Source organism: Fundulus heteroclitus, chromosome 10 (assembly GCF_011125445.2).
Source record: "Fundulus heteroclitus isolate FHET01 chromosome 10, MU-UCD_Fhet_4.1, whole genome shotgun sequence".
In the NCBI taxonomy this organism is placed as follows: domain Eukaryota; kingdom Metazoa; phylum Chordata; class Actinopteri; order Cyprinodontiformes; family Fundulidae; genus Fundulus; species Fundulus heteroclitus.
The window spans coordinates 27,648,986-27,666,891 of NC_046370.1; the positions used below are offsets into that span (position 1 = coordinate 27,648,986).

The 17,906-nt window shown below is 40.2% G+C and overlaps 1 protein-coding gene across 2 annotated transcripts; it reads left to right on the top strand.

Moving 5' to 3' along the window:
• The first annotated feature begins 357 nt into the window (after positions 1-357).
• On the top strand, positions 358-16,929 carry fscn2b (fascin actin-bundling protein 2b, retinal). Of its 2 annotated transcripts, none has more exons than XM_036142430.1 (7): positions 358-444; positions 1,120-1,298; positions 1,589-1,697; positions 1,793-2,519; positions 15,222-15,378; positions 15,734-16,128; positions 16,216-16,929. In XM_036142430.1, exons 3-7 carry the CDS (start codon positions 1,605-1,607, stop codon positions 16,419-16,421), a joined length of 1,578 nt encoding a protein of 525 aa, XP_035998323.1. In that variant the 5' UTR covers positions 358-444; positions 1,120-1,298; positions 1,589-1,604; the 3' UTR covers positions 16,422-16,929. The 2 variants fall into 2 exon arrangements, with proteins under 2 accessions (XP_035998323.1, XP_012731556.2); XM_012876102.3 differs by lacking the exon at positions 358-444 and having other exon boundaries at positions 478-1,298; positions 15,734-15,855; positions 15,961-16,128; positions 16,216-16,918.
• Positions 16,930-17,906: the final 977 nt, after the last annotated feature.

Consider the following 17,906-nt stretch of genomic DNA (forward strand, 5'->3'; position numbering starts at 1 on the left):
TGTTTGAGGATTGGGGAGGGGTGGTTGCAGTAGATTAGCCAGGTTGGGATGATTGGGTTGAGGATTAGATGGATTCAGGAACAGACACGTCTGTTTACTCCTCAAAGAGGACCTATAATAGGCTGACTGGCTAGGATGATTACCCCCCCCCCCCCCCCCCCATGCACACACACACACACACACACATAAAACAAGCACATTTATTCAAAACCTTGCATGTTCATTAGCTTGTTGCCTTTATATCCAACCATCTCCTTTCCTAAATGTAGATGTACAGTCTACCTCCCCCTGCCTCTCAGATGCACTTCCCCTTAGGACCGAGAGAGCTTGCAATCAGAGAGACGCTGTGTAACCAAACCCAGCGCAGGCAGGTAACAGGAGTTGCACTCAAGCAAGTACCCCAAAGGCACAGGGAGTGCTCCGGTTACTCGGCACTGTGGGACCGTACGTGAGCATTGTTCCTACTCGCTTCTATTTATGAGCAGCAGAACGAGGTGAAGAGCAGAGCTCCAAATGAGGCGCAGAGAAAGAGAAAGACAGGATTATACACCTGGCAGGTTAGAGAAAGGCAGGAAGGGGAAAAAGACAGGATGGGAATAAAAATCAGCAGAAAGAGGCTTAAGATTACAAAGAAGAGCTCCGTTCATAGTTGGCTTGAGTTGTGATGCTTATGCTTTCGGATGACTGAAGCGGTCCTTCAGCGCACAGCCAGAAAAAAAATTCTAGGGCCTCTAAGGATGTTCTCCTCCTCTGATTAAACCTGCTTTTTACAAACTAGAACTCTGGACTTTATAGAAAGGCGAAGAAAAGTCTAAAGTTATTTGATGTGATTGATCCAAACATAGCATAGGCAAGGAAGCTAAAGGTGTGAACAGACAACACCCAGAAGAAGTAAAGTCTTGGGGAACCAAGATATTGAGCCTTCAGGGTAAATAACAAGTCATGCAAGAACAGGGGCAAAGCTGTTCAGCAGGAGAGATGGGGGGGAAAGGGATATAGGCTTCAGAAGTAGAGCTAAGCAGTCCAGAGCAAAATTAGTCCACAGAGAAAGGGGGGCTGACACTGGACAGAAGAGAGATCAAGGCTGACTCAAGTCTCTGTTGCCTCTAACCTGATTAGGGAAAACAGGAGCAGTTGTGGAGCCCGGTTTGGAGACCCTCAGCAGAAAGTACAAGCCGGCAAGAAAAGAAGAGAAAGGAGAAAGAATTACAAGAGGGAGCCTGACGAAAGAAGCCTCTTAAAGCTGGGAGCTGGAATTGGAGCCGCAGGAACTGCAGAAGGAAAGCCGCAAAACCGCAGTAAGTAAATTAGGAGGCTGCGGCTGGAAAAATGTATAATGAAGTCATGGGCGGGGGGAAGGAATTTGTGGTTTTGGGAGTGCTTTATGTACTGCACCTTAATGAATTGATTTCCTGCTTTTACAGCTTTTGCATTTCACAATTCACTCTGACGCTTTTCTTATTCTTAGCAGCTTAAATAACTCTCTTCTTTGTTTAGTCATACCCTTTTTCTCTGTCCCCTGAGCCTACTTTCTAATCCTTCCTTGCCGACACTTTTCACCTATTTTTTCTTACTCTTTGGACCCTAGATATCCAAAGGTCACCATGCCTGCTAATGGAAACCCTCCCTTGAAGTTACAGTTTGGTCTTATCAATCACGAGGGTCGCTACCTCACTGCAGAAAACTTTGGTTTTAAGGTAAACAATCCGAGCTGATGAAACTGTTTTTTGGTGATGGTACATGTCGTCAGTAGACATCGTGTTTTAAAAGGACACCTTTTTCTGTGTCTCAGCTGAATGCATCAGCTCCAAGCCTGAAGAAGAAGCAGATATGGACTCTAGAGCAAGACTCTCAGGAGACCCAAGTTGTGTATTTACGCAGTCATCTGGGACGTTACTTGGCTTCTGACAAGGATGGCAAAGTCACCTGTGAGGCAGATGGCCATAACTCAGATTGCCGCTTCCTCATTATACCGCAGTCAGACGGCCGCTGGGCCCTTCAGTCTGAGCAATACCTCCGCTTCTTCGGTGGCTCTCGGGACTACCTGTCTTGCTTCGCTCAGATAATCACAGATGCTGAGCTTTGGGCGATGCACCTGGCTCTGCATCCGCAAGCCAACCTGCTGTCTGTCGCCCGTAAGCGCTATGCCCACCTCTCCACGGAGGACGGGGAAATCGCCGTGGACCGGAACATTCCATGGGGTGTAGAAGCCCTGGTGACTCTCGTCTACCTAGACGGAAAGTACTGCTTAAAGACCTGCGACAGCCGCTTCCTCAGCAGCGATGGCAAACTGCTGACGGAGAATGGAAGGGCCACGGCATACACGCTGGAGCTGAAGTGTGGGAAGCTTGCCTTTAAAGACTGTGAGGGAAAGTATTTGTCTCCCATGGGGCCCACGGGGACCCTGAGGTCAGGACGATGCTCCAAGCCAGGCAAAGATGAATTGTTTGACTTGGAGGAGAGTCACCCTCAAGTTGTTCTGATGGCAGCTAATGGCCGTTATGTCTCCAACAGACAAGGTAAGATGACACAGTTTCCTCTCACAAATCCTACGACTCATTTAAGCCCTAGCAGTTTGCTAGACTCTCCAAAACATTACACAGCTAGCTGACTGTATGAACAAAGGCTGCCCTTCAGTGCCACTGCTGGTGGTCACAGTAGGTTTTACTGACACATGCTAACCTGCTTACATTCATGACGAAGCAGAAACTGAAGACTGGTACAGGGTGCATGGTAATTATAACAAATGCACTTTGCTCACAGCGTCCATCTACATTATAGTAATCGGATGTATCTTTCTATAAACGATAAAAAAGATGAGAAATCTGAAGTGATGGCCTCATCAAGGGCACCAGAGGGGTGGGGGGTGGGGGGGTGGGGGGGTGGTGGTGTTGATCTTTTTGGGACTGTAAGTGATTTACAAGACTGTAAAAAAAAATACTTACACCCACACAGATTTCTTCTGTTTTTGCTATTTGTCATGCCTGTATGTTTCCTATCATTAAACAAATTTTAAAAGCATAAAAAGAGGACCTGAGTGAATATAAAAAGCAGTTGTTAAACCAAACATAGTGCCACAAAGTAAGAATTAATAAATGAGAAGTTTAGGCTGCTCTTTTTTATTTCAACAACATTCTTTTTTTTCCAGCATCATTGCCATTTTTAAGGGCATGCCTCAGTGTTTTTTAGTCAGAGTTAAGTCTAGACTTTGTCTAGGCCAATCCATCATTTACTGTATAGTATTTTTTACTAATGTATTGGCCGGCTTGCTGGTGAGCTTCGGATCATTGTCCCACTGCTGGACTTAAGGTCACAATTTAATGGGGGGACTTTCTCCTCCATATTTTTGTAGAGAGCAGAATTCATGGTTCCATCAATTATGACAAGTTGTCAAGGTCCTGAAGCAGCAACATAGCTTAAAACCATCACACTATATCCCCTTTGATTGAATGACAGTATGATGCTCTTTCTGGAACATACTTTATTAGTTTTATACCTGATGTGAGGGAATGCATACCTTTCAAAACGTTCTACTTTTGCCTCGTCAATCCACAGAATATTGTTCCAGAACTCGTCAAGATTCTTTGTGGCAAATTTGAGACGGGTTTATGTATTTCTTTTGGTCGACAGTGATTCTTGTAGTGGTTCTCTCACATATTTTTTTTATTTTTTTTATTAAATCTCTTTCTCATTGTTGAATCATAAACACTGACCTTAAAAAGGGACAACTGAGGTATACTAGGCTATAGATGTTGTTCTGGGTTCTTCCCTGACCTCCTGGATGGGTTTGTGATGCTCTTGGAGTAATTTTGGTAGGCCGGCCACTCTTGGGGAAAGTTATGGACTGTTTAATGCTTTCTTATGTGTGGGTAATAGTTCTCACTGTTGTTCCAACAACTTTATAACAATTTCCAGACATAAGTCTCAGTGACTTTGTTTCTCATGTGTTCTTGGATTTCTTTAGATCGGGACACGATGTGTTGTTCTTTGAAATCTTAATGACGAGAAACTGGTCCTATGTAAGTCGTTTCTTGAAGTGGCAGTACTCAGGCATGAATGTGGATAGTAAAATTGAACATAGCTGTCAATCAAATGGGATTAATCACCATTAATTCATGATTTAAACAACTGAGACTTAATCATAAAATTGGATAAACACAATAAATAAAGTAATTGTTGTACTTCTCTGATACATATCTTTTAAAAACATTTTTTGATCCTATTAATTTATCCGTCCTATTAGTGTTGTGGCTGCTTCTGACAAGTAAGCTCTGTTGATACTGTATTGTGTCTTTGCTCTTCAGTCTTGTGGGAATTACAGGGGTAATTTGATCTTCATTTAGACATGACATGACATCACTGCACTGATGGACACCTTGTTCACCCCAAAGCAGTTTCTTCTCCAAAGCAAGGTTGAATTTCTTTGATCAGTGTAAAAAACCAGAACAGTTCTGAGTCAGAGTGTCACGTTACATCTAGTCGGAGGGACTGTAGATGGACTTGTGTAGAGTTTCAGTCGCCATGGTCAAAGGGTCCATTGGTCTGATTTTCCGAATGGATTTGGACGGAGATTAGCATAGACCAATGGTGTTTTTGTCAGCATACTAGATCATGCCAACCATCATCAGACAGCAGATTCTTGTCTGCAGGCTCCAGTTACTACAACCCTGGATGCTGTAACTGAATCTTTCCTTACCCATTGTTCATGGTTAGCAACAGTCGCTCCGGACAGGAACCAAATTGTTGCAAATACTGTAAACTGCTACAAAACCATTTGGTTTTGTATGAAACAGATATTTGGGATAACAGGCTATGTACATTTATGCACACTGATCATGTTTGGCTACATCCTCCTGCAAGTCCTCTTTTTTCCCCCAGCTTTCATCACTCTATTCACAAACAAAAGCCTCATCATTTTCTGCAATGCCCGCTCACTCACAATCATGCCATCCTGCTGAGGCGAGTGGTGAGGTGTTTTGAATTATTGATGAAGTTGGCCCCCATTCCTGGAGGGCGAAGGGGGAGTCTGCTTTCAGAAACCCAAGCTGCATCTTACCTACAGCCAAAACCTCTGCCCCGTGAGTCCAGCTCTAACCCCACAACGAAACCTGCAAACAGTGAGGCTGATGTGTTTCTGTGGGTTTTATTAGGGCTTAATATAATTACCATGATACAAGTTAGAAACTGACACAAGACTTCACAAGACTGGTCAAGAATATTTCTGAGGAGAAGCAGGAATTCAAGTTTGTGTTCAACTTTAGCCAGTGAGAGAGAGAGATCCTTGTTGGACCAGCAACCCAATCCTTGTTGGGTTGCTGGTCCAGATCTCCAACTGTCAATGGGTCAAACTTCATGCAGATCATAAAGTTTTAGGTTGGTTGTTCAATTGATTTTTTTAAAAAAATTTTATTGAAATATCATAAATATTGGCTATCGTGTCTAAAGTTTAAGATAGCTACGCTGGTCCGAATATTTTTTATTAATGTATGTTTTTGTTCTGTTTTGGAATAAAACTACAATGCCTCTGTGATTCCGGTTAAAAACCCTGTAATCACTGTGTCAGCAGGTGGTGATGATATAGACATTAACCATTAAAATCCTTACCATGGGCTCTGCTAGACAAGAGAGTCTTGCAAGACAAGAGTTTTCTTTGACAGTTTGTCTTTTCCTCTTAGCTAAAAACATTGAGTTTACATTTGAAGTTCAGAAGATGAATGAACAGGAAAGAAAATGCAACAAAATGATAATGTCACGACACAGGAAACGATCCCCATCTTTATGTAGTTGAAATATCACAGCCTTGATCCCAGTGCAAAACACTATCCCAACCATGAGCTAATTAAAAGCGACACACATACTTCAAAGGAATTGACGGGAATCGATGTTCCACAACATCCCCTTCAAAGTCACACATTTAGACCTGTGTAACACAGTTTTTGCAATGCACCAAAAGCATGGCAAAATAGAAAAAGAAAAAAAGTGTCACGCCATGGTTCTGGGTTGATAAATAAGCACTTTTAATTCAGGCACAGTTTGTGGCTGAAAAGCACTGAGGAAAGATTTTGGTACGGTGCTATGCACCTGTTAGGAAGCAGAAAGTGAAACCATGAAGACATGCACGTCTAAATATTGTGAATAATGTGAGTCGGTCTGCTTTGAGTCTCATCATAATCTTTCACGGACCTTCCTGCTTCCCTTGTGTCTAAAGAGGACCCACTAGTCTTAGTATAAAAATAACTGAAGCTAATAAACAAACTCTCTTTTTCCTAAAACACATTCTTTCTACATGAATCCGTATTAACACATAAAGCCCAGGACGAAATTTGTTTTAAAAAGTACCAAAATATACAAAAGAAAGTGTAGTTGTGATAAATGAAAAGCTGGGTGAGGGAGGATAATAAGGGACACACGGATAGGGGCATCGGCTTACTATTAATAATTGATGTCAGAACCAGCTAGCATTGATGGATTAGTTAGGTCTGCCCCACTTCCAGACATGAAGATAGAACAACCAGAGGAAGGGGAGCGAGATCTGGGCTTTGATTAGAAATAAGAAACTATCTTAGGCACCGTTGTGTTTTTCAGAGGACCTGGAAGTGTACTGATACATTCACTGCCCTCTTTTTGCTTTTTCTTGACCATCAAGTGTGTCAATGATGGACATCAACAAAGCTGTCAGTATAATTATGGCAGCTTGGATCAGAGCATATCCAATCTCCTTCAACCCCCCCCCCCCTCCCCTTTCTGGGTTCCTTTTTCCTTCTTCCACCACCTTTCCTTCCACTGTCTGCTCTTGTCCCATCTGTCAGACAGTAACTATAAGGTCCCAGCTGAGCTCTGTCTGAAGATCATTTCTGGGTTGAATTAGTGTGAAATAGACACACGGAATAGGTAGACTAAGCATGACATTGAGCTGAGATGAGAGAGAATGGGAGTGATAGGCCCCCAGGCATAGCTATGGAGTGGAAGGGCTTCAATTTATGCTTCCAATGCACTTAAGATCAATGATAATTTAACCAGCTGTAAGACCTAATGATGACTAGTTTATCAGGTGTGAATAGGATCTGATTAAAGCATCCCAGCAGCTCAGTGAGCGTGACATCTTTGTCGCGTATCATCTTCTCCACAGTTTATCTCTACAGTCACTTTTCGAATGCCCCAAAAGAATATTTAAAACAAATTGGATTAACACTGTTGTGAGCCATCCGCTGAGGGCTGAGCATCTAGTTTAAACATTTCATGCTGACAAAAGTCTTCTGCACCACTTTTGTCTTTATATTTTGCTTCGAAGGAGTCAGGTCTTCTGTGTAACCTGTTACAATGCTCTTGAGCAGCAGGCATTCTTCATGGCTTTCTGAATGTTGTTTTTTTTTTTTTGACTGTATGAGGAATTCTATTTTTAGAGAGGGAGAATCATAAAGGAAATATTTTAAATTTAGAGTTTAGTCATTTGAAGCTGATAATTACACAGCGTTGTCCTGTTGTTTGCACAAAAACAATCTATATATATAGTGTTATTTATTTTGGTATAATCCCAATTTATGTCATAATCCTGAAGCGTTAGGCGGGGTTTTGTGTTTACAGCGTTTTCTTGTTGTGTTCCTAATCGTCTTGCCGTATATTGTAATTTTTGCCATTTGTGTTTTGCCATATTTCCATTTCCATGCTCCCATATTGTCAGGCTCTTTGTTTGATCATCTATTTCTTCTCTGTCAATGTTCCCTAATTGCTTCCATTTTTATTTATCCACAGGAGATTATATTCTTTGTTCATCTATGCTCATTTTGTATTATAGTCTGTGAGATTTCTTCCTGCTCTGACTCTCCCTCAGCTCCCCCTCATTGCTCTCACTCTATGAAACGCCAAAGTGCTCAAGATTAAATGTATGAACAAAACATTATGAAATAATTAAGATAAATATATAAAGTGACAATGAAATTGTGAAATAACTGAATGCATGTAAAATTATCAACTCAATATTTTTAAATATTTTTCATTCTTTCTTAAAAATGTGAGTAATAATAGCATACTTATCTCACATTAATTTTTTTCACAATAATAGAAATTAATTATTGAGACACTATTATTCGATTCCAGCAGTTTTTATTTCAAAATGGGATTTATTAAAAGTCATTTTTTTATTTCATATTGACACCTTTCAGCAAAATCACTACGCCTGCCAAATATGATTAACCTGACAACAGCCAGCTGCATGTCGCTCCGCCTAGCTCCTAAAACTAGTAAAATAACCGCTGATGGAGGAATTTATTTCAAATGACACCATTTCCTTACTATCATTGTAGCATGTAAATTTGTTTTCAACTGTCAAGTGAGTACAGAACAAAATATGGGCTCAAATTAAAACATTGTCAGGACAAAATGGCAGACGGCTCTTTTTCGCATCTGGAAAATATCAGGTACAAAATGCTCCAAATGTAAAAATGGTGAAAACAGTGAAGGGGAGGAAATGTGTAGGTGATGTCTGAAAACACACAACCCTGTTATGTTTTCTCATAAGCAAGTTGAAGGAGACATCGAAGCACAGCTTAATGCCACCGGAACTCTGAAAAGAAACCAAAAGAGTAACTTCAAACATGATGAGATTTTTAGCATCTGTTTGTTAAAATTTGCCATGAAGCAACATGTTGGTTGACAATTACTTTAGTGGGATACTGTTTCACATGGTTCAAACTGGTTGAATACAACAAGCATTTTCAAAGAGAAACCCTGTTGTTATTGCGGAGAATAGACAAACATTCTTTAAACTGTTTTTAATCAAGCCCAGATGAATTAGCAAAGAAGACGACCATCTTTTAATACGGCAAATGTGCAAAACCCTTTTTTTAAATTTTGGGTCTACAAACACCCCTTTGCTACCGGAAATCTGACTGATTTGTTTAATCAAATTATTTCACGATCATATTTACAGGTTGAAAAAAATTCCAACCATATTTTTGTGTAAATGTCTGGAGTAGTGTGGAGTTCCAAGCTTTATATTATTACCCAAAAAGGCCTTGTTATGACTTAGATAACATGCAAATTAAACCGAAACTGGTCCACCCCTTCGCAATGGGGAGTCATTAGGGTTATTATTGGCTTAGCTTACAGGGGAGATGTTGTGGTCACCTGCATGGAGGTGAGGATTGAGGAATCAAACCTATTGCTGTGTTGTAGGTTTTTGAGAGTTGGAACCTAAGTCCTCCTCCTCTGTTTAAGGTTATTTTTTCTCTCTTAACGTAAATGGCTTCCTTCACACCCCCTTTTGAACCATCTGTCTTCTTTGTCCAAAATGTGAAAATTTTGGTCCTCAGAGTGTCCTTTGTCCTCAAGGTGTAGGCGGAAAGCAGAGTCTTGTCTTTCAAACTTCGGAAATAAATCCAGTGGTTTTGTTTTTTAATTTTTTTTTTTGGAATGATCATGACCTGGGTGACTGAGAACCTTCGCCAGCATAATTTTTGTATTTTTTATCAGATTTTTTTCGCCCTCAAGTACTTTTGACTTGACAATATTGTCCCATATGACAAAACTTTGGACTCCTAATATCTAGCCTCCGTAATGAAAATCTATCCACACTGATGGCTCATATGCTGCCAGTGTTCAGTGGACCAGCAACAGCGCAGTGTTTTTATTCTATACAACGAAAACTTATCTCCTTCCAAATCTACTCAGAGCTTTTAATCATTCTTAAAGTTTTAAAATGATTCAACTTGGGGCACAGCTTGGCATCGCAATTTTGTATTTGATGTGTATTTTAATCTTCATTACTGTATTTTATTGTGTTTCTGTTAACTATTTTGTGACTTAGTTTTGATTTGATCTGATCTATTTCTCATTGGATGGTCTTATTGTTCCACTTAGCTAAGCTGACCAAAAGGGAACTAAAAGTAAGTAAAATTTTCTTAAAATTAGTGTATTTTTCCTTGATTTGAGCAGACAAGTTTAATTGATCTGCTAATGGAATAAGATTTTTGCTCTTAAAATAAGAACAACACATCTCCTTTATATTCTATTAAAAGCACTGTGTATCTAATTATCTTATTTTATGGGTCAAAGTACTCATTCTATTGATAGAGTCTTATTTACCTGCTCAAGTCAAGGACAAATACACTCATTTCAAGAAAATGTGACTTATTTTCAGTTCCCTTATTGCAGTGCAGCACATGGGTGTAACTCCTGTTTGTGTAAACCGTCGTAGAAATAAAGTTGACATTAACACTGATTAAATTACCTGCATCTCCTGTACAGGTCTGAGAAATTCTGTCCATATGTGAGTAAAAGCAACTTACTGCACATGAGTTATATAAAATGTGTGGCATCCTCTCCCTAGTGATCAGCTGTAGCTTTATTTTATTTTTTTTTACCTTAGGTTTAAGGTTGGTTGCTAATTATCTGCTAAGTGTGGCCCATACAATCCTCCTCTCATTTCCTGTTTTTGTCTTTATTCCTTCTTTTGAAAGGATTGAGCGGGTAATGCTCTAAAGCTGATTATATCTGAGCCCCGCTGTGAAGAGAGCAGACAGCCAGGGCTACGGGTGGGTTAATGGCTCGAGATGGGGCTTTGGGGTGTCAGGGGTATGGGCAGAGACGCGGGGGAAGGGAAGAGGTACAACTAACAAGAGCAGGAGGAGATAAGAGGCACAGCGATTAGCGTTGTTAAAGGATTAAGAAAATGTTTGGGGGATATTTTGGGATGCATCTAATTAAGGATTTGGCCCTATGCAATCTGGTGGTGTGGCAAGCGTTCATCTCTAACAATGCGACAACCTGTTTGAGATGCTGCCGGGGGTCGTCTTTATGCCTGTAACAGAAAATATATGTGGGAAATAGTTTAAAATGTTTCAATTAAAAGCACATCACAAAGCTCTTAGAGGAAGGGGAGAATGATCATAAAGGTACCCATTTATTTCTGCACCAGGATATCACACCATGCAAAGCATCAATGGAAGGGTGTCATTGTTGGTTTCTGGGAAACATCTGTGTTTATTTCCAATGCATAGGCAACGGAAGCGCAAAAATAATTGCTTTCAAAGAGATTTGCCTTTAAGGTTCAAAAAGGTGTGACTTTTCTTTAAGTGTAAATGATGCAGACTCTGCTCTCTCTGTAACTGCTATGACACTAGCAAGAAACGTGCATCAAATACGGTTTATTTTTCCTCTATCTTTCTTTATTGTGTTTACTTACTGTTATTACCTTATAGGTGCTCTAAAAGGGTGCATGAGAACTCATCTTTTCTGTCTTTGTAACATGTACTGATTATTGCTTCTGAACCCAAAAGCACCAACCCACAGATAAAAAGAAACCATGATTAACTTAATAACCGTGTTTGCGTTCTTTCCATGCTTCAGACCCGCGGTCCAGTCCAAGTTAGAATATTTACCTCAAGCAGCATTTGCAGTATTTTTTCTTCTTCTGCAAAAGTGTATATTTAGATTCATAACTCTTTTCCTAAACACTTCTTGTTATATATTTATTTCCAGTCGCAACTTTGGCTCACCTGAGACGCAGAATGGGCCATTTTGGTTGTTCCTGACTGATCAGAGCTAGGCGAACATATGATTGATTGAATGTTATGGGTTAAAAAAAGAGCTGGGGGGAAAAAATCATAATGAAGCAAAGAAACAAAAAGTAGGATTGCAGCCAAAAGGATTTAAGTTTAGAAGCTTGGCTCTCCTAGTGAGGAAATACCTGTTATTGGTGTGGTTTGGAAAAACATATAAACGTACTAATAAGCAATGAGGTTGCTGTCACTTATTTGTTTTGAGTGAGACTCAGGCTTTTCTTTTTTACCATAGGATGATAACACCACCACCATGTTTAAGAGTTAGTGTTCTTCGGTTTCAAAGTGTCCCTTTGTTATATTTACTTCATCTCACCATAATCTTTTACTCTAGAAGGCACTTGACATGTTCATTTGTGTAGTTTCAAATTCTAGTGGTTCTTCTGATGTGGATTTTGGTGTGGTGGTATCAGTTGTGGTTGGTGCCCTTTCTGTCTACGTTGCTCTTCCATCTTCCAGTTTTGATGGGCTTGGGCCTTGGTCATAACTGGGTTGTTCCTACTCATCCTAACCCAGCTCCTTTCCTTTGAGGGGAATAGTTTGGGTGTGGTGAGTTTGAATTGGTTAATGCTGACCAGCCTTCAGCTTCATGGATCCATGCAGAATTCTGCCAGCGCGCCTTGGTAACAAAAAACATGTGGTTCTTCTGTAACTTGCAGCTATACATTTATCGAAATATAACTTGGAGTTTATGTTTGTATTTGAGCTTTTATGTATAATAGTCCCTGAGGCAACCTTTGTTTAGTCTTGAGATTGATTTGACTCGCATGTCAGAACACCTGAGATGAGCGCATTCTAGCTGTGAGTCAGAAAACCAGTGTTATTTGCTAATTGTTGTGATGTTAACTACTATTACCAACAGCAGACAATAACAATGTATTTCTCTCCATTTTGTATTCACCCACTAGAAGGACCATTTTAAAAATTAGAGGTTGTACTGACCTATTTTTCTCTGGTTTAAGCTAATATTTAGCCAGCAGAAGTGCTAATAGATGTTCTTTACCTGCAGCTTTCTATTTGTGCTACAACTATATCAGGAAAGAAAGACCTTGGGACCGCTCTGAGACCTCTGACTTTTCCAGTCACAATCTGACTCCTTCAGGGGGTGTTATTGTTGCTTTTTCTTCGCTGGTTATTGAAAAATAAAACTTCTCAGTTCAAACTGTGGTGATTTCTAATTGTCCTCAGACGTCGTGTACTGTCAGGAGACTCAGGACTCAGGCTGCACTCTTCTTGAGTGGGACTTCATTCCCCACTCTAATATTTGCTTTCCCAAGGCATCTTGAATGCACCGAAAATATAAAATTTATAAACCAAAGTAATGCTCATTTTTGCTCTGTAAACGTCTATTTGTGAGAACGTTTCTTCAGTGCTTGGATCAACTGGAGCAAAAAAAGAACTGTCATCAGCTGCTATTGCAACTATTACCAGTGTTGAATTCCTTGGTAGTCAGAGCTTGAATCTGGAAATGACGCCACAACAGAGTAGAATGAGTTCTGGTTGGATGAGTTCTGGTTGGATGTTGGATGCTGGGATTTGCTTGTGGCCAATGACTAGGCTAGCAGTAATTAGCAATACAAGCTAATATGACCTGGTATCAAAACGGCCCCGGGGCCACATTGGACAGTCCTCGTGGACCGACAAGCTTCAGCCTTATCAGTCCTCTTAACCATAGTAATTATATAGGTAGACACCCAATGGACTGGGGCTCCCTATTGGAGCTGACGTTTCAGCACAGCCGCCATTTTGGATGGGTCACTCATGTGACCCCAATGCAATTATTTGTACTGAGGAAGCCGTTTGGCCAACTAAAATAAATCATACCTCCTTGAATTTTTACCCGATTTTCACATGGTTTGGTTTGTTACAAATGACAGAGATGTGGTTATGATACAGGATGCTACCACACATGGAAAACCATATTTGAATACTGAAACATGTTGTTTAAACAACATATTTCATAGATGTATGCTCTTTAACAGACGGACATATGGCATATAGATGTAAAAATATGTGATTTCATGCTGAAATACTTTGTTTTATGCTATTTAACAGACAGAAATGTGGCATGGCATATCATTAAATATGGAAATAAATACATGGCTTCATGCTGAAATATTTTGTTGCATGCTCTTAAACAAAGAAAAATGTGGCATTACAAATTGATAAATGTATAAATTAATACATTTTACATTTTAATAAAGAAACAAGTTGGATTGTTCATTTAAATTTATTTCACTCTCTCTCACATGTAAAACCCTGAATCTTCGCTACACACCAACAATAATTTCTTCATATTTTTGCGTGCTGTGCATACACACAGTTTTTTTAAATGCATGTAAAAGTGTTTTTTTAAAGTACCAGGTGATTCCAGTGTCTAACACTACCCTGCTTGCAAATAGGGCTGGAGCTTAAGACCCTTTAAAAAAGAAGAAGTTTTGCACAGGTTCTTGCAAGTGATGGTACTCTGTAAATCCAGGGTAATTAATTTGGCAATGTGATTCATCCCTACATTATGAAATACAGTTATATCAGTTTAATAAGCATAAAGTTACGGTCCATCTGTTGGGTTATGCAACCTTTATCTCTCCTACAACTTTTTATTCAAAAGAGACAAGCAATGGATGTAGCAGTTTTTTTCCATGTTTGAGCACCGATTGCTCTGAGTTTACCGTTACTTCAGCAAACTATCAGCTGTGAGCTTCTCCGGCTTTAAAAGCTCTGACAGGCAGTCAGTCAGCGTCGCTGCGGGGCTGCAGCTAACTCAGCTTGAAAATCAGTCACGCATGAGCAAAGCTTCCACTAGATTACAAAGCGGGATGTAAATATATTATGAACATAATCTTTAACGGGTAATGATAATTTATTTTTTTCTCTGAAACTGTTCCACTTAAATATTCACCTCATCCACTGTGGGTGCCACTGCTATCTTTTGGTTAAAAATTATAATATAAAAAAATGTATAAATGTAGTTTGGATTCATGTACAAAATATTATTTAATACTTGAAATTATTTCATAGAGTGTTTTTAATATTTTTTTTTTGTTTTCTCAATTTAGATCTTTCTCTCTCCTATGACATACTTTTTGTTCAAGATATAGTTTTTAGACTTCTTAACGCTACCTATCCCTATTTATAACCCCTGGGGTCAAATCAAAGGCCCTGAAAGCATGGAATTGATTTACCCAGGCCATAAGAGCAGCTAAGGATTCTTTTAGTTTCCTTTTAATCTGAGTTCAAACATTTGATTAATTGTCACCAAACGTCTTTCTTGCTCTGAAGACACCATAAACATAAAAGAAACATATTAGGGAATAAACCATGAGCTATTTTTTTCTAATAAAACATTTACTGTTAGTCTTCAATGATAATGTGGAGAAATGTGAGAAAATATTCTTCTTTATCAGAATCGGCTATATTGGCATGGATTGTGAGCACAAACAAGACTGCAGTTTCACACACTCACAGTGTATAGGTATTTAGTATAAATATATAAACTAGTTCATCAGAAAGTAACTCAGCATTCTTATTTTACCTCTTATGGGAAAGCAGTTTGAGCCAGAGGTCATTACAAACAGAAACGAGCTTGTTTAGGTTCTCTTCATGGTGCTTCTCATTTTAACGAGTTGATGACAGCATATGTCTTTACTGTGGCCCTCCCAGGAGTAAGTCTCGCTGCCAATCAAGAAGATGAAACTGACACGGAGACATTTCAGATGGAGATCGACAGGGAAAGCAAGATGTGCACTTTCCGCACCAGCCAAGGTTGCTACTGGGCCCTGGTGGCTCACGGAGGCATCCAGAGTACTGCCACAGAAGTGTAAGTGAATGCTGCAGTATCAGGTGTACAAAGGGAAAGTTGACACCCAATGTGTGTATGTGACAGTTTTAGTTTGCACCATTACTAGTTGTTGGTGGGGGACATAACACCTAAAACATACTCTTGCTGAGCAATGAATTATCTCTGTCATAATAAAAAAAAGTGCATTAGTGTCTGTGAAGAATCAGTTGGGGAATTATTTTCTTGCCTTCTGGTAAGAAAGTATAGAAATTCAATACTTGCACGTATTGCATGTAACTGTAGATTTTTCTTTTTCAATAAATGTGCGATATAACTGTAATATTTCTCTGGGAAATAAAGCCTACATTGCTGTTGTTTTTTTTCCCCACAAAAGATCTGCAAACACCATGTTTTCAGTGGAATGGCTCAGCCACAAGGTGGCAATAAAAGCAAGCAATGGCAAATACATCTGTACCAAGAAGAATGGCCAGCTGCTTGCTGTCAGTGACACCATAGGTGAGTGCCTCTCTCTCTCTTTATACCTGGATCTCATCTCCTCTAACCCAGACTCTTGTTGCGCTGCCTCTGCTCATTTGCACGACCCTTGTTTTTTTTTTCCAGGTGAGGACGAGCAGCACACTTTGAAGCTGATCAACCGGCCCATGCTGATCCTGAGAGGGGACAATGGGTTCATCTGCCACCACCGGGGCTCCAACACGCTAGACGCCAGCAGATCTGTCTATGACATCTTCACCCTGCAGTATAGCAACGGAGCTTACCATATTAAAGGTCATATTAAAGGTCACCCATGCAGCCGCTCCACTGGTCTCTGACTTGCTGCTCTTCCCCCTTACTGTTCTTCTGGTGCTGTTACAGGCGTCGGCGGGCGGTATTGGTATGTGAACAGTGCCGGGCTGGTGTGTTCAGATGGCGAGGCTCCAGAGGACTTCGCTTTGGAGCTCCTGGAGCGCGGCCGCCTCGCTATCAGAGGCAAAAACGGCAAATACTTACGTGGAGACCAGGGAGGCACGCTCAAGGGTGATGGACTGAGCCTTAGCAGCTCTGCGCTGTGGGAGTACTAAATCTGACCAATACAGGGCTCACATATGAGACCCAACTCGTCTCATAGGTTGGGAGATTTACCAAGCAATCTCCTTGTCAGTAGTCATAGGTACTCTAATGTTAAAGCATATTGTCGTAGAATCTGGTCATTTCCTTGTGCTGAAAAGGAAAAGCGGACTCGGATGTGCACACATGTAGGTGGAGAAAATGAGAGAAGTGACCATGCAGTATAATCAGCCAACAGAAGTATTTACAAGATTTTGATTTGTAGCCTCAAAATTAGTCTGAATAAACATTAGTTTGGTGTTATTTTCCAGTAGATGCAGTATTTCATGCAAGCACGAGTTAATGTCTGAAACTAAAAATAAAGGCAAAAGTGGGGATATGCACATGTAACCACTGGTACAACCAATCGTCTTTGTCTTCACGTTATACCACTAACTGCAGGTACTGGCATAGAGGTTTATTTAGAAGTTTACATACACTCATCACGGGAACACAATGTGCACTGATTCAGAGCTTGAAATGATGCAATTCTGGGTGGTTTGATTACAGCAAACAGCTTTAATTTGTTTTGTTTTTAAAAAGAAAAAAAGTAATAAGCGCAAACATTTCTATTAGCAAAATATCCTCAACAAGTTCCAGAGTAATCCTACATTTTGTAGCCATCAGCAAGCTTCTGGCAGAACTTTACCTGGTTATTTGACCACTCTTCTCATTATAAAATGGTACTTGGCATTTAAAGCGGTTTATTTCCTGGCAAATACCTTACTTTTAATAAGGCTGAGGTTTGGGCCATATAGTTAAGCTGCTTTTTCCAGTCTAGAACCAGTATGGATGTTTGTTTATGGCCGTTCTCCTTTTATAGCATCCAACGGTCCTAGGTAAACCACCCAGCCCATACTATGTGCTGTAGTTAAAGAATTTGAAGGAAGTACTCCATCATACCACACACGTTTTGCCATCCTGATGTATACCAGTGGCAATTATACAGCCCTACAGCATGATGCTACCACCTCCATGCTTAACAGTTGGTAGTATTCTTTGGTTTGAAAGCCTCACCTTGAATCCTCTAAACATTGTACAAACAGCTCAGTCTTTGTTTTTAATTCTCATGTAGTCATTTGATTTGTTGATGTGGGTAGCCACAATATTTAGTTTGGCTGTAAAGTGTTCAGATTAGAGCTGAGATTCTTCTAAGCTGACATCCCCTCAGTCTATGTTGATGGGAAACTCAACCAATTACCATTGGAAGAGTGGCCAAATATCCAGCCAGAATTAAAGGGACATGTCATGTTTTTCAATTCTTCCTTTTCACGTTTAAATCATTCAGGTGTGGTTTATATAAAGTGGAACTACAATGCATTGGTCTGAATTCCTCAACATTGTTGCCCCACAGCCACTCTTTTGGGTCTTCCCACCCCGCACCCTCGCAGAGCGCTCCCACGCCACCCTGTTCGGCCATTTTTGGAGTATGCCAGGGTACAGTGTAATTAGTTGTGTGG